The sequence below is a fragment of the Elgaria multicarinata genome, chromosome 21 (assembly GCF_023053635.1).
Source record: "Elgaria multicarinata webbii isolate HBS135686 ecotype San Diego chromosome 21, rElgMul1.1.pri, whole genome shotgun sequence".
Classification (NCBI taxonomy): Eukaryota; Metazoa; Chordata; class Lepidosauria; order Squamata; family Anguidae; genus Elgaria; species Elgaria multicarinata.
The window spans coordinates 1,455,607-1,478,274 of NC_086191.1; the positions used below are offsets into that span (position 1 = coordinate 1,455,607).

The 22,668-nt window shown below is 47.7% G+C and overlaps 1 protein-coding gene across 2 annotated transcripts; it reads left to right on the forward strand.

Annotated features, from left to right (window-relative positions):
* The first annotated feature begins 2,945 nt into the window (after window positions 1-2,945).
* Window positions 2,946-21,332, forward strand: SLC25A44 (solute carrier family 25 member 44). Of its 2 annotated transcripts, none has more exons than XM_063145634.1 (5): window positions 2,946-3,164; window positions 9,096-9,187; window positions 11,737-12,370; window positions 14,845-14,967; window positions 17,596-21,332. In XM_063145634.1, the coding sequence occupies exons 3-5, from the start codon at window positions 11,749-11,751 to the stop codon at window positions 17,889-17,891; spliced, it is 1,041 nt and encodes a 346-aa protein (XP_063001704.1). In that variant the 5' UTR covers window positions 2,946-3,164; window positions 9,096-9,187; window positions 11,737-11,748; the 3' UTR covers window positions 17,892-21,332. The 2 variants fall into 2 exon arrangements, with proteins under 2 accessions (XP_063001704.1, XP_063001705.1); XM_063145635.1 differs by having other exon boundaries at window positions 2,949-3,164; window positions 14,840-14,967; window positions 17,596-17,876.
* Window positions 21,333-22,668: the final 1,336 nt, after the last annotated feature.

Below are 22,668 nucleotides of genomic sequence, written 5' to 3' on the forward strand. Positions count from 1 at the left end.
ACTTTTGTGGTAGTTTAAAAACAAAACAATCAAATTTTATTTTTAAAAGTTCATAAGCTTTGTTTCAAATAACAACATTTAAAAAACCTTTTTGAAACCTTTCATACAATCTGGTCACTCTCACATTCGTGCTTTCCTTTCTCTCACACAATCACTCTTGAACTTTCTTTATTCTCAGTATTGATTAATATACTTCCACTACGTGCACACCACACTCTAAAGACACCACTCACTACACTGACTCTCAAATTTCCCAAAACTAAAGTACCATAAATACAGAGAGCACTACAGACTCTAAGAGTCCCTAACCAGTCTCCCTGGAAAGAACTCTCCATCCCCTCCGTCCTTCCCTTATATATCACTCCTCCCCCTCCCAAGACATTCTAACTCCGCCCACTCAGGCCAACATTCTACAAACCACAGACTTGCAAACTGCAGGCATACCTTTGGGAATTGACTTGTGGGGTGTAACGCCACAGAGCCCCCCTTTTCCTTCCTTCTTTCTCCCCCTTCTTTCCCAGAGAAGATGCTCAGCAGAGCTCCCCATCACTTCACAAGTCAGCAGATAAGGAGAGGGAATTTGCCCTATCTTCTATTTCCCCTTCTAAGCGATCCATACCCCAATTATTCTCTTTTCCTCCCTTTTTCCTGATATTCCATCCCATTCCAAACTGCAAATCCCATTGGCTTTGGAACTCCTTTTATGCCTCTCCAGCCACCTGTTTTCCTCCAGGACTCTCACCCCCCCCAACAGTCTGTTCCCCCCCTTCATTTGTGTGAAACCACACAAAAAGGTGAGAAAGTTCCATATAATCACATATTCAAAGTCAATAGCGGAAGTATTATTATTATTATTATTTATTTATATAGCACCATCAATGTACATGGTGCTGTACAGAGTAAAACAGTAAATAGCAAGACCCTGCCGCATAGGCTTACAATCTAATAAGTATAGGTGCACTGGGTTGCATAGAAAAGTGTGTGTGTGTTTAAAAGAGGTTTGATAGAAGTGCAGCACCTCAAAGAGCAATTTTAACTCTTAACAAGGTGTCTGTGTGTGTGTGTGTGTGTGTGAGACAGATTTTTTTTTCTGTGTGTGCATTTCAGCACCTCAAAAGAAGTTTTGACTCTTAACTAGTGTGTGTGTGTGTGTCTTTGTAGCTGATCATGGGGGAAAGAGAAGAAAGTGGAAGGCAATAAAGAGGGTTTAGCATGAGATAATGTCAATATGTGTTAACTTGCACCACCAAAAGGAAAGAAAGGATTTTAAAAACCACATGTTCACAGTGTGACTGAGGTGCATTATGCACCCAACCAAGCAAATCTGCAAAAAGTTCAACCCAACAACTCCTTCCCCCCCACTGCAACATTGAAAGCGAAGGAGGGACCATTTCTCTCACATGCTTGCTTACATGGGTGTAAGCCCATTGAATTCAGTGAGTTATACTTTTGAGCAGACCTATATACAATGGATATATATCATTTAAAAGCAAGTGGAAGCCTTGACACGCACAAGCAAATAAACAATGGCAACGTGTTAAAAGTAATAAGAGTAAAGCGGCCTGTGCAGCCCTGGTTTGTAGGAGGGGTGTGGTCTCATTGCTCTCAGCAATTACTGCAGGGCCTGCAGCAGCGGTTCTCAACCTGTGGGTTGGGACCCCTTTGGGGGTCGAATGACCCTTTCACAGGGGTCGCCTAAGACCATCGGAAAACACATATTTCCGATGGTTTAGGAAACTGTATTGACTGAACTATGTCATGTATCATCTTTTGTATTATTAAAGCTATTGTTATGTATTATTTTCATTAGCAAACCATCCCATGACAATGGATCGTGTAGAGAAGAACGAAAATAATTTTATGGTTGGGGGTCACCACAACATGAGGAACTGTATTAAAGGGTCGCGGCATTAGGAAGGTTGAGAACCACTGGCCTGGAGGGTTGTGGCCTGGTTGCTGTCAGCAACTGTGTGGGTAGGGAATTTCATCCTGATTCCTGACTCCAAACTGAGCAGAGGTGGAGAAGAGCAGCTGTCCGAACAAAACAAGGGAGAGTTTATTCTCCCTGTGTATTTGCCTACCCAGAAGCAAAAAGCAGCGGCAAAAGGAAGGAGCTTGGGCTCTTCTGAGATGTCAGGGCTTTCTTTGATGCATATCCCTTGAAATGGTTTGTTTATATTTATTTATTTTAAACACAACCAAGAGTCTCGTGGCCCTAATTTATTGTGGCAGAAGCTTTCGTGAACTACAGTCTTCTTCTTCATCAGCTTATGCTTTCTTATAAATGTGTTAAGATTTTAACACATTTAACACATTTAAAAGCCACAAGACACTTTTGTGGCTTTTGCTGCAACAGACTAAGACCCCCAGAAATGATTGTGACAGCCCTGCAGTGTAGCGCAGTCTGGGGCTGGTTTGGGTCTCCAGGCAAAAACAGCTCATTTGAACCACTTGAAGGGCCCCTTGCAGCACAATTCTGCGAGGTGAGCGGGCCTTCCCCAACCTGGGGGTTACTGGAGCTGTAGTCCAGCACACTTGGAGGGCACCAAATTGGGGAAGTCTGAAATAAGGCCTAGTTTGGGGGAGGGAGTAAACGCCACTGCCCAATCACAAGGACGCTAAAATCCTGATTTCGCCCCACTGTTTTCTCTCCCTGGGGAAGGGTCTAAAGGAATTCGGAAGTGAAGATCCTGCATAAGTCTATACTCCATAAGTTTATGATACGATCACAATCTAAGAAGGCTTTCGGGGTGTTTTTTTTTTCTTGACCGGAAATGCCACTCTACTTCCGTTGGGCCTCTATGGCTCCCCGTTCCTTCTCCGTTGCGCTCGCATGTTTGCCTTCGCCGCTCATCTTTGTTACTGGCACCGACGCAGGCGCAGTAGCGATAGAGGAAGCCCGCCGAGGGCCCTCGGATTGCCAAGAGGTAAGATGGAGGCGGCAGCGCTGGGCTCGAGGGCCGCGCGGTGATTGGTTCAGGCGGCCGGCCAGGAGGCGCCGCCGCCGCCCCTTCGCTCGGACGCTGTGAGGGGACGCGAAGGAGACCGAGGGCCCTGCTGGGCCGCCCCGGCCGCCCCCTGTCGACTGACCCCGGGGAGCACGCTGGGGCAGACGCCGCGGCCTGGGGCCGGAACGAGAGCGGCGCCTCAGGGCCTCGAAGGAGGTCAGTGGGCGACCAACCGCCGCCATGAGAGGGGGAGGGGGAGGGGGAGGGGGAGGGGAGGGGGAGGGGTCAAGCCCCCCCTCGGTAACTAAGGAGGGGGCGAAGGCCTCATCCAGTGCCCCCGAGCAGGTGGTCGCTCTGGGCCCCTTGCCCCACCTGTGTGCGCGTGCAGGGGGCGAGGTCGTGCGAAGGGGCCAGGAGCCCTGGACAGGGCCGTGCTGGTGAGCCAGGTCCTGGTTTAACTCCTTTTAATTCTGCCTACTAAGTGCAAAGGAAGGAAACACGCGCAGGTGGCATCGGGAGATCTTCCAATGCGAGCTGCACACCCACCCACCGACCCACGCGAATGAGCCCGGGCTTCAACGGCTCCCCAGGAAAGCCGCCTGCTGCTTCTTCCTTTTCCTGCTCCAGCAGTGAAGGGGGCGAGGCTGTGCCTCGCTAGAGAGTATTGCTGGTCGACTGAGGAGGAGGAAAGGCTGAGGGATTTGGCGAACAGCCTGGATCTCGGGGGTGGGGTGGGGGGGCGAAGCAGAAAGGAAGAAGCTGCCGGTTGAGCGGCGCGTGAACTTTCCCCAGCCCTTGCTTGAACTCGGTGCCTGCTCTTGCATCAATCCCACAGGGCTGCTTATCTGCTGCGTGGTGACAGATCTGGGCATTTCTCGTCCTCAGAAGCTGGGCCTCCCTTCTTTAATAGGCGAGGTTCCCAGCTGATGGAAATAAAGAGGTAAAGGGCACGTGCCTATGCATATGTAGACATAACATAAGAGGAGCCGTGTTGGATCAGACCAAGGGTCCACCTAGTCCAGCACACAGTGGCCAAACAGCTGTTGAACAGGGACTCCCAAGCAGGACACGGTGCACCCTCCCACCCATGTTCCCCAGCAACTGGTGCACATAAGCTTACTGCCTCGGATATTGGAGGTAGCACAGAGCCATCAGGGCTAGTAGCCATTGATAACCTTCTCCAGGAATTTACTTAACCCCAAATTGGTGACCATCCATATGCCTTGTAACGAATTCCATAGGTTAACTCTGCGCTGAATGAAGAAGTACTTCTTTCATCTGTCCCTGCATTTAGTAGGGGGTTGGACTCGATGGCCTTAGAGGCCCCTTCCAACTCTACTATTCTATGATTTTAGGAATCTCCTATTAATCAGCTTTATGGGATGACTCTGGTTTCTAGTATTAAGATAGAGAGAGAAAAGTGTCTCCCTATCCACGTTCTCCTCACTATAGATACTTTTGTACACCATTAGAAAAAAACCTCTCCCATAATGCTAGAACCTGGGGTCATCCCATGAAGGTGCTTGGTGGGAGACTCAGAACAAATAAAAGGAATATACACCAGTTGCTGGGGAACACAGCGGGGAGGGTGCTGTTACACCGTGTCCTGCCTGTGGGGCTCTGGTCAACAGCTGGTTGGCCACTGTGTGAACAGAATGCTGGACTAGATGGACCCTTATGTTCTAACACCCAATATTCCCCAGCCAGCACTCTGTCTAAATATGCATAGGATTGTTGAGCAGGCCCACATAACCATGCCAAAGACAGCCCATCAGAGTTTCAAGTCAACCTCCTAGTTTTGCTGCCTGCCATGGGATAGGATACCGTGCATATGTGTGCATGTAAAAAGGCAGTAGGCAGGTTACAAAATGTTGCAGGGGTCCTGCATTAGGCATGATGGATCTCAGGACCAGACTGAATCTGAGGGAATGAATTCTTGGCGGGGGATTGTGATGCTTTTGGGTAGACATGGATGTTGTAACCCTTGGTTCAAACGTTTCCACAGCCGTGAAACAAGCTTGCATGTTTTTCTCAGTCAATCCGACCTTGTAGTGTAGTTTGACAATAAATGCAGTCAGAAATATTCAAGAGTGCTAGAGAAATTTGTACCAGCTCCCCTGATTCTAGGCAGTATCTGCCAAGACCACTGAATTCCTCTTCCTTCTTCCTGTTTACTGTTGAACTGTACAAGTGGGCATGTTGAGCAGACAGATTAGGTAAAATAATGTTTATGCAACTTCCACAATGCTGTGTGCAGCAATGCACAGGGTCACAGCTCTATGGCCCCCTGCGAAATATATATGATTATTTTCTCCTTCATCTTTCTGCCTTGTGGTATTTTGATTTGTGACTTGCAGTGAGGTTCTTGGTTGTATGGTACTATAATTAAGGTTTCCCTCCCAGAATTCAGAGTAGCAGACTTTTCTCATTTTTCTGTATAATCAAATCTATACCTTGCACTGCGAAGGGGGGGGGGGATGAAATGTGCATAGCTGAAAGGTTCCAGCTACTAGAAGCACCAGGAAACTGTTTTGTATTATTAAGTTGGAGAATAATGCTCAAGTTGGACAAAAACTTTTAAAATGTTAAACTACTTGGCTGTCACAAATTCCTTTTGCCTCTGCAGAGATGAGTTCAGAATTAAAATTAGAAGTGTCTGCTGCCTTTCCAGCTTCTTTGACCTATTACTGTCCCTCTTGAGAGCTGTGCTGAGTGTGGTGGACCCTTGTTCAGCTTCCACTCAGTCCAGTTCTGGGCATGTCCCAAGCTCTTATTCTTGTGTTTTTCTGTCCTCCAGAGCACAAAAGCCCCAACTTCATTGGCCAAAGAAGCACGTTCAGAGAGAGTTGCAGCTTGTTCTAGATTTGTCCTTGGTAAAAATGCTGAAAGGAAACATGACTCTTTAAAGAAATGCATTGCATTTCTAAGTCTGATTTTAATACAAGCAATGCAAAGCAGCATATAAAAAATAAAACATCCAAAGCCAATAAAAATACCAATAAAATTAAACACTATCTAAAAACTATGGAAGCAGATAGCTGTATAAACAAGGACACCTTTCTGGAGGAAATGTTTGGAGGTAAATGTTTCTCCCTCATAAGATTAAAAGGGGTCACCCAGTGAAATTGATGGGCAGAAGATTTAAGAAAGACAGAAGAATATTTAACTGATGGAATTTACTGTTACAGGATTTCATGATGAATACTGTCTTTAGAGGAGAAGGCTGTCAATGGCTACTAGTCCTGAGGGCTATGAGCTTCCTCCAGTAGCAGAGGGAGTAAGCCTATGTATACCAGTTGCTGGGGAGTATGGGAGGGAGGGTGCTGTTGCACTCATGTCCTCACTGTGGTTTCCTGGCCGACACCTGGTTGGCCACTTTGTGAACAGAGTGCTGAAGTAGGTGGACCCTTGGTCTGTTCCAGCATAGTTCTTCTTATGTTCTTAAATGGCTTATAGTGCAATCCTGTTCATGTCTACTCAGAAGTAAGCCCTATTGAGTTTAATGGAGCTTAGTCCCAGGTAAAAGGATACAGATTGCACCCTTAGTAGCTTTAATTCATGGACAATAGAACCCTAACCCATTGGCCATGATAGTTAATTGGAACCCCACATAGAGATTAGAGCTGGTCATAAACAAGCTTGTTGCCTTCTGGCTCTGGGCTTCCTAAAGCCATCTGTCTGGCTACTGTTAGAGGATGTTAGGTTGGGAGACCCTCCTTGATCTGATCCAGCAGAACTCTTTCTCAGTGATTAAAAGCACTCTGAAGTGTGGGGCGTGGACTTCGTGGGACGCAGAGAGACAAATTCTAGGCTAGGAAGTGACTTTCACTATGTAGTTACTCCCACCAGCCAATTTGTGAATGAAGAGCAAGGCCACATCTGTGGGTCCTATAGGGTGGGAAGGAAGAGGTGTGGGAGAAGGGTTTTTTGATCATTTTGTGGACAGGTGGGGCGGTAAGAATTGTGAGCTATTTGTGACTTGAAGACTTATTTGCAAAAGTGAGACTTGCAAATAAGCACTTCACTTGCATTCAAGCCCGATCTTCACCTGCAGCAGAAGGTGGTGGTGAAAAGATGAGGCTTGAATGTGGAGGATGGAACTACCTGGAAATAGAAAACTGGGCTGGGCTAGAACTTTTCTTCCTGATGGATTTGGTTCATATTTTCAGAGAGCATTTTCCAGGCCACCTAGCTGAGAAGGGGGAGCAGGTAAGGAGGGCCCGATTCACCGAGAGGCCAGCTCCATTTGGTTTCTCTTCTCCCTGAACTGTTTTCCACTCAGGCTGTGGGGCTTTGAACCTTTAAGACTTGGTGCCTTCCCATGCCCTTTTCCGCCATGTCTTTTAAGTTCTAAGCCTGAGGGCAGGGACTCTCCTGTTGTTTTAATGAGCCACTTTCGGCTGAAGGGTAGAATAAAAATACTTCATTAAAATTTTACATATAGTGGTAAAACAGTTCGTACCACTCCAGCCGCCTCATTCTGCTGCCTGTGTAGACTCAGCTTGAATATTGGGATACGTGTAGGAGGTGCTGGTGGCGGAAATGGAAATCTTCTTCCCCGAGTCTCCGGCTTTATTTCTCTCTCTCAAGCTCTAGCCATTTTGCATGCTTTTATATGACTGTGTGTCATCTGGTATACTTGGCTTTTGTCCAAAGCTGGTATACTAAGAGACAAGATGTTAGTTAACCATCTACCTTGAGTCATATTCTCTTAGCTGCTGGTGAGCAAATTGTATTCTCCTTGAAATGAAAAGGCCTGGGAGGAGCAGAGCTCCACAAGAGAAGCAGATGTTTCAGGTCCAGGCACCTCTGGCTTTTCCTGAGTAGCAGGGCTGAGGCTTTAGAGACATCCTGATGATCCTGGGCAAGGTGGACCGGTTGTCTGATTCACGATGGCTCCAGGAGCATATCTGTGTTGGAGCAAGCAAACGTTTCATTTTGGGGAAGGGAGTTCAGAGTGCCTACTTGGCATGCAAGAGATCCCAAATTCAGTCACAGCACCTCCATTGTTCTTGGGCTGGGAAGGAACTCAGGCCAGTAGTCGTACTGGGCTGAAATGGAGCGTTGGACTGGCTTGGAATGAGCCAGCTTCTTACGCTTTCTCTCCCTTCTTTCACATTTTCTCTGTTGATTAGATGAGTGACATCGGCAAGGAACAAGGAAAGGGGGAGATGTGAAGAGATTCAAGGAGGAATGTGACTTGAGGAAGCTTCTTCCTCCCATCCACAGAAAGCCCTCTGTTTTTTAAACCTTGGAGAAACTTGTGGGATAGAGGTGGCATAGAGCCATAGAACTGAAATGGTCCTAGAAATACTGGGATGTGGCATTGAATGTCAGAATGGGACTGCTTTTGCCGATTCCTGAGAACTTAACCTGTCTTCTTGTTCTTGGGGTTGTAAAGCAAAATCTAAAATAGAGGGGGGTTGTTTTGTTTTTGCCAAGGCTTAGGACATTTGGGGGGGCTCTGTTTCAGGTCCAGGGCTGGTCCACCTGCCCCCAAACTCTTCTGTGGGCCCAGTCATGTCAGGGAGTAGGGGCCCTCCTGTGACATGACAGGCAGGGCTCCACCCCTCAATGCCATCAGGTTCCTGGCTGAAACACTGGCTAGAACCCCTCCAGACAGTACTTCATCCAGGGAGTCTGTTTGGCTCTGCCAGGGCTTTCCCAGCTAGGAAAAGTCAGAGCAGAGCGAAGCCCGCTGAGACTCCTGATGGAGTCCTTCCACTTCGATCAGATGCTTCAACTGCCTGGTGCCTCCCCCCACCCCTCTTGGGAGTGATGTGAGGCAGGCAAAGTACTTAGCATACTGCTTCCCCTCCCAATTGAAAGGGCAAATGGTGTGCTAAGTAAGGGGGATCTTTGCTGTTAGAATTTAATCTAGAGTGGGTCAAACTTTGGGAATGATGCTGTTGGCCATGTTCTTCCTTTTTCCACCACTGTTCACCTCATAAGAACATCAGATGAACCTAGGGTCCACACAGTGGCCAACCACCTGTGGACCAGGGACCCACAAGCAGGACACGGTGCAACAGCACCTTCCTACCCATGTTCCCCACAACTGGTAACCCTAACCCTAACCCTCTGATACCGCCCCCAAGACTCCCACAATGGTGACCATGAAATATAATCCGATCTTTTATTTTGCAGAATAAGCTGGCAATAACTAGGAACTCAACATGAATGGGGAAAGGATCTCTTCATTGCCCACTAATCCTCCTGCGCTACCTGTTCAGTGAAAGGTATGATTTAGCTTTTGCTTAGACACCCCTTCATCCAAGGTTGGGCTGCTTGAGAGTGTCTCAATTCAGACATCATGCCAAAACATGTACAACAGGAAAACCATAGGCCAAAGGAAAGTTTTGTGAAACTCTATAGCATAATGACCACGGTCAGAACAGTGGGTACCATCTTGTGGAACTGGCCATCCAGGTAGGGATGGAAGCAGCAGAACGTGGAAGTTTTCTGGTTGCAGAATTCATTCTCTCTCTCTCTTTTAGTGCAGAACTCTATATCAAGTGAATTAATATAGTTGTCCCATCATCAGCTCAGTTCAGACATCATGTTCTGATCTTCCAAATAATGGTTTAGAAGAATTGGAACATGTTGCATGTTCCTCCCCTCTTGCACTCTAATTCTTCCCTCTGTTTCCAGGTTACCTATAACAATAGTTTGCTGTGATGGCTGAATCAGCAAAACTAGGGTTAATGCTCATCTCCAGCCCCTGATTTGAAGTCATGGTTTAGAGGCCAAGGCTAAGCACAGATGGACAGATCTGGACAATATGTGTGTAAAGTTTTCTGTCCAACCTAGCAAGTTGCTGCCACTTGTAAAACACGCACACAAAAACACGCACAAAACATTGGAAACCATGTTGGTCAGAATCTGATTGAGATGGTCTATGCATCATACTGGCTCAGTTCAGACAACACGTTAGTCAGTGGTGGTTTTAGAACGCCACGGTGGAGTTTTTATACCACCGTTGAGAAACGTGTTGTCTGGTGGGAAAACTCCATGCAACGGTGGAGATTCTTTGGAAAACACTCCATGCAGAAGATCCACACTGTGCAGAGGAGAGTTCGTGCACAACCGTTGTGTTGTGTTTTGTATGGTGGGCTCTGTGGAGTTTTCCATTGCTTTGAGTTGACTTTTCCCACTGGCTACAGAGTTCTCTGGATGCTCTAGGAGAGCCGCTGGGGTTGTTGTTTTCGCAGCAATGGGATACCATTGGAGGACCAGGGGAGGAGAGAAAGTGGAGGAACTGTCACTCAAATGCTGTGTTGACTTTTACTCATCTCCACAGTAGCCCACACTCACACAATGTATGTGGAGTACCTCCTTAAAAACTCAACCTTTGAGTGGAGTTTTCACACTGTGTTGACTAATGTGTTATCTGAACTGAGCCGCTGTCATGCAAGCTGTGCAGGCAGGGCTGTGCTTAAATAGAATTACGTTCTTTAAGCTGTGTAAATTAAGTCTATTTGCCTGTTTATCTCATTTTGCATAATTCCCACTTCTGCTGGTCAAAGGGAGGGCCAAATAGCTGAGTCCATGCCCCATCAGTGGGTGCCACTCTGGACCATAGCCAGAGGGAGAGCTATATAAGATTTGAGCAGACATGTGTAATTGTAAGGTATTGAAACTAGGGCTGTGATGCTTAGCTGAATCATAGAATAGTAGAGTTGGGCCTACAAGGCCATCAAGTCCAACCCCCTGCTCAGTGCAGGAATCTACCTTAAAACATCCCTGACAGATGGCTGTCCAGCTACCTCTTGAAGGCCTCTAGTGTGGAAGAAACCACAACCTCCCTAGGCAATTGGTTCCATTGTCGTACTGATCTGTCATGAAGTTTTTCCTGATGTCCAGCCGGAATCTGGCTTCCTGTAACTTGAGCCCATTATTCCGTGTCCTGCATTCTGGGAGGATCGAGAAGAGATCCTGGCCCTCCTCTGTTTGACAACCTTTCAAGTACTTGAAGAGTGCTATCATGTCTCCCCTCAGCCTTCTCTTCTCAAGGCTAAACATGCCAAGTTCTTTCAGTCTCTCCTCATAGGACTTTGTTTCCAGACCCCTGATCATCCTCGTTGCCCTCTGAACCCCCTCCAGCTTGTCTGCATCCTTCTTGAAGTGTGGTGCCCAGGACTGGACACAGTACTCAAGATGAGGCCTAACTAGTGCTGAATAGAGGGGAACCAATACCTCATGCAATTTGGAAGCTATACTTCTATTAATGCAGCCCAAAATAGCATTTGCTTTTTTTGCAGCCAATTCATACTGTTGGCTCGTATTCAGCTTGTGATCTACAACAATTCCAAGAACCTTCTCGTTTGTAGTATTGATTAATTAGTTAGTATGGTTTAAAATTTGCTCTTGATGTAGTAGCCGATTTCTTTCATACAAGTACTTAACCCCACCCCTGGGTGCCTTCTTGGAGGCATTCCTGCTTCTATTATAAGAGAGTGTCTGCTGGAACATGTGAGTGTGTCTTCCAAAAAAGTAAGAAATACTTTTCTTTGTCAGAACTCCTGCTGTTTGCTAATGTATGGCAACTTAACAGATTAAACTCAATTCATTGGTTAGAGTTTATTTTAATTGGGTGGCATCCCTACAGATATTTTGGCCTACAGCTTGCAACATTCCTTAGCATTGGCCATGCTGGCTGGGGTTGATGGGAGTTGTAGGCCAAAACGTTTGGAGGAACGCATGTTGCTCATCCCTGCCCTGTACTAAACTTCTTTTTTCCTTTGAGAAACGAGATTCTGAGGAATCGCTCTCTGTGCCTCATTTTCAGGAAGCTTCAGCCATGGAGGACAAGCGCAACATTCAGATCATCGAGTGGGAACACCTGGACAAGAAGAAATTCTACGTCTTTGGCGTCTGCATGACCATGATGATCCGCGTCAGCGTGTACCCCTTCACGCTCATCCGGACACGGCTGCAGGTCCAGAAGGGGAAGAGTCTCTACAACGGGACCTTTGATGCGTTCGTCAAGATCCTGCGGGCAGAGGGGGCGGCCGGGCTCTACCGTGGCTTCTTGGTCAACACCTTCACCCTGATCTCTGGCCAGTGCTACGTGACTACGTACGAGCTCACCCGCAAGTATGTCTCGCACTACAGCAACAGCAACACGGTCAAGTCGCTGGTGGCCGGCGGCTCAGCCTCCCTGGTGGCCCAGAGCATCACGGTACCCATTGACGTCATCTCCCAGCACCTGATGATGCAGCGGGTGGGCGAGACCATGGGCCGGTTCAAAGTGCAGACCTACAAAGGCAAGCGCTTTCCCGTCTTCGGCCAAACCCGGGACATCATCACACAGATCTTCAAATCCGACGGGCTGAGGGGCTTCTACAGGGGCTATGTGGCCTCTCTACTCACTTACATTCCCAACAGCGCTGCCTGGTGGCCCTTCTACCACTTTTATGCAGGTAAGAGAAATCTCAGCCACTGCTGGATTCCCCTTCTAGCTCATCACTGTCAAATAATCTAATCTCACCCTCTGTGTATCCGGCACTAAGCAGTCTGGGTGGGATCAGGGTATCTGAAGGAGAGTGTGCTGCCATTCACACCTGCCCAGATGTTACATTGCGTGAGGAACCTCTTTTTGGGCCAAGGGCAAGATTGCCATCCGGAAAACTTCTGGCGGGAGCTGGGGGTGCATTCCAGCACTGGGCATAGCCAGAGCCCAGAATGGTCATGGCCACTGAACTATCTCGCACACCATTCATCCCCCCTTCCCCGAACATACACAGCACTCTGTAAACACACACACCTTTCCCAGCCTCTCTCCTCAATGCAAATGCTATTTTGGGCTGCATTAATAGAAGTATAGCTTCCAAATCACGTGAGGTACTGGTTCCTCTCTGTTCGGCCCTGGTTAGGCCTCATCTAGAGTATTGCGTCCAGTTCTGGGCTCCACAATTCAAGAAGGACGCAGACAAGCTGGAGCGTGTTCAGAGGAGGGCAACCAGGATGATCAGAGGTCTAGAAACAAAGCCCTATGAAGAGAGACTGAAAGAACTGGGCATGTTTAGCCTGGAGAAAAGAAGATTGAGGGAAGATATGATAGCACTCTTCAAATACTTAAAAGGTTGTCACACAGAGGAGGGCCAGGATCTCTTCTCGATCCTCCCAGAGTGCAGGACACGGAATAATGGGCTCAAGTTAAAGGAAGCCAGATTCCGGCTGGACATCAGGAAAAACTTCCTAACTGTTAGAGCAGTGCGACAGTGGAATCAGCTACCTAGGGAGGTTGTGGGCTCTCCCACACTAGAGGCCTTCAAGAGGCAACTGGACAAGCATCTGTCAGGGATGCTTTAGGGTGGATTCCTGCATTGAGCAGGGGGTTGGACTCGATGGCCTTGTAGGCCCCTTCCAACTCTGCTATTCTATGATTCTAATTGATCCTTGCAGATCAGCTGAGGGGGGCGGGATTTTCTCTGCTCAGCACTAAGAAAGGGAGCCTCTCTCAGTGCTGGGCAGGGAAAAGGTCTTACCTTTGATCAGCTGCTAATTGGAGATGACCTGTGGCCAGGGTGGGGGGTAGTCCTGGGGAAGAAACTGGTGGTGAGACAGAAACCCTTGCAGGTCTGCAGCTGAAACCATGGTCCAAGTTGCCACCCAGCCTCTGAGGTGATGTCTGTTGCAACCAGTGGTGGTGCCCAGATTGTGTAACTTTGTCCACAAATGTATTTGTCAGGCACAGATTTATTATCTTTTGGGCACTAATTGAAAATATTTATATTGTTCACTCAAGTTGGTCAGTTGGACATTTTAAAAAAATCCTTTGGCAGTTTCACTTGCTGAGCTCTGCTTAATATTTTTATAGAGGCTTTCTTGGTACTGTTTTGCCAGGGGCCTGCAGCCATGAAGACATGCATGGGCAGCCCTTTCGCCCCCAAGAGCATGTGTGGAGGTGGTTCAGGGGCCGCGGGTGGGGCTTGTGCTCCCCCCCATCCCCGGACACATGCAAGCGTACGTTGCCTTCATCCCACTCACTCTCACAGTTTGCCAGACCGAAAGCGGAGTGTTTTAATTGCTGCATAGCTGTGCAGGGATGTTGGTAGTCTGGAAAGTCTCCTTTCCCCCTCCATTCCTCCTGAAACACCCACGCGTGGTGCAGGGAGTTTTATTTTACTTCATGACGCATCCCCCCACCCATCCCACAACCCTAATCCAGGATGCTTAACACGGGCTGCTGTTAAAACAAAAGCTTGGAGGCCCAATTCCTCCTCTCCGTTTTTCATCTTTCCCCCTTTCCAACCAACGCCCTAATCTTCTGTGTCTCAACCACTCTCAGCCATAGATTTAATTGATCGATAGACTTATACAGTCTGACTGACTTCTGGGCAGCCACTGCGACAGGGAAGTGGGAGCTGCCCAGAGAAAGCAATGGAGAAGTCCGGGATTGTGGCATAGTGGTGATTGGGCAGTAGCACGTCCCTCTCCCATCCCCCAAAGGAAAGGTAGTAGCGGAGGGAGGCGTTCTTGCCGTCTTGCCTCTTCCTGTATGCTTCTTGCTTGCTGCAGTTGTAAACCCTGGGGAAGCATCCGTTTAAAAGAGAAACGTGTTGTTCCTGAAGATTGGCCTTGCCCAACCTAGTGCCCTCCAGATGTATTGGACTACAACTCCTACCATGCCCCCAGCTGCTGGGGCAGGTAGTTGAACACAGTTGGAGGGCACTGGGTTGGCTCAGGCTCTTCTATAGGAATAACCCTGCTGCTGTATCTGTGTAGTCCGTGGTGTTTCCCATAGCGCCTCGCAGGCGCTCTCAGGCCGGAAGGCAGCCCTCCTCCCCCGTGCGTTGACCCTAGCAGTTGTACTGTGACCGTGGAGGCAGGGAAAGCACACCTGCGGGGTAGCATATATGTCGCCTGCCTCTCGCTCTTGTTTCCAGAACAGCTTTCCAGCTTGACACCCAAGGACTGCCCACACCTGCTCCTCCAAGCCATATCTGGGCCAATGGCCGCTGCAACAGCTTCCACCCTCACCAACCCCATGGATGTCATCCGGGCTCGTGTGCAGGTAAGAGCCTCCTTGGGCTGATGGTGTCGCCTGTGTCAAGAGTGAGCTATTTGTTCCACTTTGAGGACACTATCATGAGCTGGAGGCCGGCCCATAGGCCCTTTATCTATGTTGGGTTGCGTGGAGCTGATGTGATTGGCATGTGACTCTCAGGCATGACGGATGCCAGCACAGGCCCCTGCACGGGTTTCCCATCTCCAACCGCCCCTTTTCTTTTACGCTCGCATCTCTTCTCCCCCACCTTTCTGGTGTGGGGAAGGACCCATAGCTCAGCAGTATAGAGCACACGTTGCATACTGAAAGTCCCAGGTTCAGTCGCTGCCATCTTGTTAAAATGATCTCAGGTAGTAGGGTTGGGAAAGGCCTGTCCTTGCCTGGGAACTTAGTTTTACTTGTGGTCTGCTTCAGCCTAAGGCAGCTTCATACCATATATATATATAGACTCTTTATACTCTTAGAGTCAGCCCGTTAAATGTTTTGGTTCAGTTCAGATTCAGGTGTAACTGAATCAAGTTTCAGTAACCTGTTTGGCACGCACAACCTGGTTATATTCAGTTCCAGTTCACATGAGAAAATTTTAATATAAGACATAGACCCTATTCAGATGACACCCTTCAGAAGACACAGTGGTTAAGCATTTTGAGCTTAGCATGTCATGTGAACCGTTGCTAACCATGCTACATAACCACAGCTTAAACATGCTCACTAACTGTTTACTGCAAAGGGGTTAGTGGCCTAACCATGGCTTAGCGTGTTGTCTGAACAGGCCCGTACTATTCATTGGTGGTTGCCACCTCTCAGACTTGATTTACTGCGTTCCGAGACGGGCTGAGCACTGCAGCCTGGGAGAGGTGCCCTGCAGTGCACAGTAGTGCCATCCTGCCTGCTTTCCTCCCTCTAGTAAGTGCACTGCAAATCCTTAGGTTTGCCACCTCTTCACCCATCAGGATTTGGGTTCACGCACCAGGTTTTATTTTATGTGCTCATTATGATAGATTGGATTGAACCCTTATTTTGTATGGGTAACTTGCTTTTTTTCCAGTTCGCATTGAACCATGCCTTTCAGATAATGGCTAAGGTTCTGTTCTGGTTCAGTAAAATAAAGGTCCATTTTGGTTTCCTGCTGTTCCGCTGGAGGGGCCGTGGGGGCTCACTGGCAGAGCTCCTTCTTTGCATGCGGAAGGTCCCAGGTTCAGCCCCCTTCAGCATCTCCAGGTAGGGCAGCGAAAAGACCCCTGCCAGAAACCCTGGAAAGCTACTGTTGCCAGTCAGTGTCAATCATTCTGGCTTAGATAGACTGTCGGACTTAGTATACGGCAGCTTTCCTGCATTCACTGCATTTCTGACGCCTCAAGCTCAACGTGCTGCCAGAGACAGGTCAATGTCTTGGTAACCAAAAATTTGGTTAACCAAAAGAGCAAAAAGCAATGGGGGGTGGGGGGAGAGAGAGCAAAAGGAGAGTTTTACTCCCAAAAGATAAACTGTTCCAAGACATTTTGGGCCACATACAAGTCCTTCTTCAGGGAATTCTCTAGAACAACATTAGGTCTGTGCAATGCCTTGGGGGCGAACCCCTAATCCAAACTGAAGTGGGCTGTTTTGGCTTGCTTTGATCCAAATCTGGATCGACACCGGATCGGGCTGAGGTGGTCCGGAGTGGATCAGGCCAGGCCCAAAGCAGACTGCTTAGGCCAGATCCAGAGGAATTGGAAAGCCTCTGCCCCTACTTGCCCGCGGGACTTACCTGAGCCATCCTGTAGTTGTGTGTCCTTAATGAAGAAGCACCATGTACATTGATGGTGCTATATAAATAAATAATAATAAGAAGAAGAAGATGGGGGCTCTGTATTTTCCAACATCTAAGGTTGCAAACTACAGAAATGGCCCTTTATGGCTGCTGTAGTTTGTAACCTTAGACATAGGAAACATAGACTCACACACACCCATCTTCTCGTTGAGAATGTGTGGCTTTGGGACAGCTCAGGTGAGTCCCGTGGGCAGGCAGCCGGCCAGGGGCTGTGGCTGTGGATTGATTGTGGATTCAAGGGGCAAGCTGGAAGGGGGAGGGAGGAGTCCAATGGACTCCCGGTCGGTCTCACATCCGGCTTTTGCGGGCGCCCACTGAGCAGCTGCGTGGTGGGCACCCAGCACCAAAGCTGAACCACTTCGAGGTTTCCAGATCCAAAGCAGGTTGGCCCAGGGCCAAAGCACTGAGTCGAATCGGGGCAGATCCTGAAGCTCCAAATCAAATTGTGTGTGTGTGTGTTATGCACAGCTCTAAACAATAAACATAATATATCTTGTAAATATATTAGAACTACATAATATATGCTTTAAGATTTAAACTTGCCCATGTATGATATATTTCCAATATATATCCATCCAGCCCTTAAAACTATATACAGAAAATAGAAATGCAGTGGAAACAATAGAAGGCGAATGAACCCTAATGTCTGCCATTTGTGTAACTTATTTGGACTTTGAAACTTGATGTTTCTTTAGCATAGATTCTTGCCATTTTATCATTTTTAGCTAGAATCTCAGGGGTATCCACAGTTTTCTGTCCTTGTGGCCCTTATCCCACATGAGCCGCTGACTGAGTGCCTGCCCGCCCTTCTGTCCCCTCAGGTGGAAGGCAAAAGCTCCATCATTCTCACTTTCAAGCAGCTGATCGCGGAGGAAGGCCCCTGGGGCCTAACGAAGGGCCTTTCCGCCCGCATCATCTCGGCCACCCCTTCTACCATTGTCATTGTGGTGGGGTACGAGACGCTGAAGAAACTGAGCCTCCGTCCGGAGCTGGTGGACTCGCGGCACTGGTAGCAAAACTGGGGAGCGGAGAGACGGACTTCTGTGAAATCTCTTGGACCATTGGCATGGTTGAAAATTCACCAAAAAGTGAGCACGGGGGCAGGAGAGCTTTCTGACAAGGCAGTTCTTAGTGGAGAATTAAATGCAAGCGACTTGTCGTCGTCGTCCCCAAAATTCCTGCCCCAGTACTACTCCACTCCTTTGGATTGATTGCAGTGTTCTGCAAAAGAAACGCCTACTGTAAGAACTCCTTAATTCGTTCATATGTGAGTGAAAGCAGGCCCATCTCCTGGCCCTCCTTTCTCCCCCCCCCTTTACTTTTCATTAAAAACAAAAACAAAACCACCCCTTAATGGTTGAAGCAAAGTAATGGTTTCTTCCCAAAACTGATTTTGATTCTCTCGTTTATTTTGCCAAATTCCTAGAGTGTGGGAGAATAACTTTATGTGTGACCCCTTGCTGGAGACTCTGCCAATTGTAGCAGTGAATGCCACTTAAAAAGATGCACTTTGTAAAAATATATATATACACACACACACACACACACACACCAGCCCAACTCCAAAACATCTGAAATCTGAAGATCTGAAACGGGATAAATGTTCCAAACACCAGGAGTTATTTTTACAGTAAGAGACATGTCAACATCTTGACAAGATGTATACATTTCCCCCCACCCTTTCTTTCGATATATCCTTGGAAGCTGTCTTGCCAATTTTCCAGTATCGAAGCAGTAGCATCCCACCCCTATTTCTGATATGTACGACGTCATTTTAAAGGAATTTCCTTTTTCGTCTGCAGCAGTTGTGGTCTACAATTGTTGTGTTGTGTGTATGTATATCTGCTGGGAGGAGGCTTAAAAACCACTCTAGGAAGGGCGTCCCCTTTATTCTGTGGCCTTTGCAAATGTGAGTGTAAAAAGAATAATTGGGTCCCTGTCCTAAAATTGCTTCCTCCTAGTTTTCCCCCTTTAAGCACAAATCTGATGATTCTCCCCTTGGGCGTCATGTGAAAGGCAGGGTTCAATTTTGCTGAAATGTCTTGTATAATACTTCATTTGATCTTTGTGTAAGTCTGAATGTCTCAATCAATGAATGAGTGTTTTGTTAATCTGTAAGACAAGGATGTCAGTGGAGGGAACTCTGCATCTTCTCGTCATTGGTGTGGGGAGATGCTTAACTCTTCTATTTGGAGCAGAGCAGAGCAGGGCAGCTGACTGAGACTGCGTCCTTTGACAAATCTGGCTCTACCTTGGACAAAAACTGTTTGTGTTCCTGTTCCGTAACCTAAGAGCTTTCAGCCCTTGAAACAGTAAGAAGTCTCAGATGGTCCAGACCCTCCCCAGTGACGGGCGCCTTCTCACTTGGCCCTCCCCTCTTGCCATCATCTCCCTATGGCAACTCCGGTGCTGATTCTGCATTTTATAAACGTAGCTCCTCTTTGTCCACATGCTCATGCAGCCATGTTAGTCTGTGATGGGGAGGGGAAGCTGTATTAACATGATGGAAGTAAATTCAGTTGCTTCAAAATGACATGGGAGTGGGGGGCGTTTGAAACCAGTAGTGGGGAGGTGATCTTCTGTGCACTTTGGATCTCTTCTCTGCAGCAAGCAAGAAAACTTTTTAAAAACCCTGGATCAGAGTTTACTCAAGTGCCATAATCAGGAATTGAGAGAGAGGCTCTAAACAGGCGGCCTAATCCTCGAACGTTGTCCTCTAAGAAGACTGTGGGCTGCGTGGGGTGGCCATTGGAAACCATCGATACAAGCCAGCCCAAACCTTCTAGTAGAGATCTTCACCCTCACCAGAGACTGAGGTGGGTGGGTCCCCCCAACCTGATGCCCTCCAGATGTTTGGAACTGCAACTCCAAGCATTCCTGTCCATTGGCCATGCTGACTGGGTGTGATGGGAGTTGAAGTCTAAAACATCTGGAAGGCACCAGGTTGGGGAAAGCCGAACAAAAACGACAGATCCCACATTTTTCAATGCCACTTATGGGCTGGATGCTGGGAGAGATAAAATACACTGAACTAAACTCTTCACATGCCCTAAATTGGCCTTGAATGGAAGCAGTCTTGGACCGATCACCATATTGCAGCCTTCCCCAACCTGGTGCCCTCCAGATGTCTTGGACTGCAGATCCCGTCATTCCCATGCAGGTGAAGAATTATTGGAGTTGCAGTCCTGTGCATCTGGAGGCATCAAGCTGGGTCAGGCTGCCCTAGAGTTTTCTACCCTGAGTGTCTTGTGAGGTGGCATAACTTGGATCTGGGGGAGACGCACATGATGGTTCTTCCATGCAACCCCGCCCTCAACAAACCATATACATAGAAGTGCTTTTTATGGAAGAATTTTGGAGTGATACAGCCCAGATACAACTCCCAGCTCAGCCTATTTGCCAGTGGCATGGCACATGATGGCAGTTTGTGGGGAGTTGGTTTTATGTAAAATAGAGAAAACCCTCCCCCTCCATCTATGACTTCAAATCCTCATACCACACGGTTACTCTATATTTAGCAAAATATGCAGGCAAAAAAACCCAGGCCCATATTTTGGGTTGTCTGGAAGTAATGTTGACCATGCAAAATGTCTCGGTGTACCTGAAATTGATTTTGCCAAGTTGTTTATTTGGCTTGTTCTTTCTTTTCCTTTATAAGAAGAGCACTCAAGAATTCTTTCTCTATTGAAATGAAAGACTTTTGGGTTGGATCCACATTCCTCCTTATTGTCAAGTTTCACAGAATTGTTCATTTTGCACTGCGTTGGATTTGGTAGATGGATGCTTTTGCTGAAGGTGGTAATATGCTGAGCACACCTACACGGAGTGTTTCTACTTAAATACGTCTCTCTAAGGTAAAATGGCAAAGGAACCTTATAACAATTCCTTGTGGGGTGGGTTTGGATGGTTTAATCCCCCCTCCCCGAGAAGCTGCTGTATATGGTTTGTTACTGATTTCAGTTCATCCAATATACCACAAACTCTTATGAAAATGCTGTAGCCTTATTAGTGGGTTGTATATAGGGCGCTGATCCCTCATGCTGGTTAAATGAGCAAGTTTATAACTGTGTTGTGTGGTTCCCCTCCCCCCCCCCTCCCCGGTGAGGTCCATATACCTTTTATGCTGTCCCAGGTACAAATTTTGATACTTAGTGGCTGAGATCTCATTCCATTCTTTATCTAGCCTTGACGTTTTTTAAACCTGCATTGGTACTCTGAATTATTTGTTTCTAATCTTTAGTACAAAGAGAATCTATAGGGAGCTCCATTGAACTGATCTTGGGAAGCTTTCGTTACTGTCTACCTTCAACACACACCTTTTGAATATGGGGGTTCAGAGTGAGTTGGGCCAACAGGAAACCTTCAACCGCCATATGAAATGAAGATCTGCCTGTTCACGTCTTGTCTAAATGGGAGTAAATTCCAAGTGATCTCTGATATCGGTGCCTGCTGCTGTTTCAATACAGAGTTTGAATGTATTTGTGTACATTAAAACAGGTTCGATTTTGCACTGTAAGAAGTCTTTGAAGTGTAATTAAAGTTTTTATTATTTATTTGACCCTTTTCCTGGTGGATCTTATTTTTCTGATAATGTACAGACAAGGGACAACCGTGCTGTACTCTGGGCTCTACAGGACTGAGTGGCTCTAGAGACCAGTGGCTTTCAACCTGTGATCCTGGGAGAGTTGAGATTCTTTGGCAGAGGACTGTTGGTGAGCAAAGTGACCTGGAAGGCATACAGCCTGCCTGTCCAGCTTTCAGACCCACTCACCACCTCTCTTCACCTGGAAGGACAGCAGTACATATGACCAGGGCAACCTAGTCAATGAAGTCATACTGCCAAACCAAGGCCTGATGTTATATGAGGGGGGATTGGGCTGACACATTCTGTCATGCACATTCAGATTCCTCACACACACCCCATGTGCTTTTCTGCCATTTTGTCTGAAATGGCAGAAAAGTCTGCAGTGCGATTATGTTTTGCCATGGAAGATGTGCCAGGAGGGTTCAGAAGCATGCCAGACCTTGCTTCAGGAAGCCTTGCTAGGGTTTGGTGCGACGTCTGGATTCAGAAACCAGAGAGCTCTGGCTGTCGCTTTGCTTTGAGAGGCCCCCATACCTAGAGATTCCCATTGCTGCGGAGCACATTCAATAAGGTAGGGATGCCCCACAGTGGGAGTTCTGGAAGAGGGTTGCTGGTAACTGACAGCAGTTTCTCTATACTGCACCAGGGCAAGTCCTAAAGCTAGGGCTAGGCTGAATCTTATGGCCCCGGATCCCTTCAGCAATTGTATAGCAATTGTATAGAGCAATCAAGTCACAAACACTAGGGTGACCCTATGGAAAGGAGGACGGGCTCCTGTATCTTTAACAGTTGCCTAGAAAAGGGAATTCCAGGAGGAACCTGGTGAGATTCCCTCTTCATCACAACAGTTAAAGCTGCAGGAGTCCTGCCCTCTTTTGTATTTGGCCAGGCTAGCTATACTGTTGCTGTTGCGATGAAGAAGGGATTTCACCATTTGTATGCATACAAGTGACACCTGCTGAAATTCCCTTTTCTATACCGCTGTTAAAGGCACAGGAGCCCGGTCCTCCTTTCCATAGGGTCACATTACAACAGCACGTGATGCGAAGTTTTCCCAGCAGCCTTCTAATAAGGCCTGGCGCTTTGCGGGAGCCGAACCAAGCTGCCGTATGAAACTGGCCAATAGGGGGCGCGCGCGCGCCCAACAGGCTTTCCGATTGGACGCCCCTCGGGGAGCGTCGCGTCCAATGAACGGAAACCCTATCGCTCCCTCCCCCTTCACCCACGTGGCAGACCACGTGGGCGGGGCCGCGGAGGTTCCACCAATAAGCAGCAGCGGAGGGCTTGGGTGGGTGGAGCTACCTATTCG

Coding starts and splice junctions, on each gene's coding strand:
- SLC25A44 (XM_063145634.1), top strand. CDS start 11,749: ATGGAGGACAAGCGCAACATTCAGATCATCGAGTGGGAACACCTGGAC. Junction 12,371..14,844: donor CTTCTACCACTTTTATGCAG/GTAAGAGAAATC, acceptor TTTCCAGAACAG/CTTTCCAGCTTGACACCCAA. Junction 14,968..17,595: donor TCATCCGGGCTCGTGTGCAG/GTAAGAGCCTCC, acceptor CTGTCCCCTCAG/GTGGAAGGCAAAAGCTCCAT.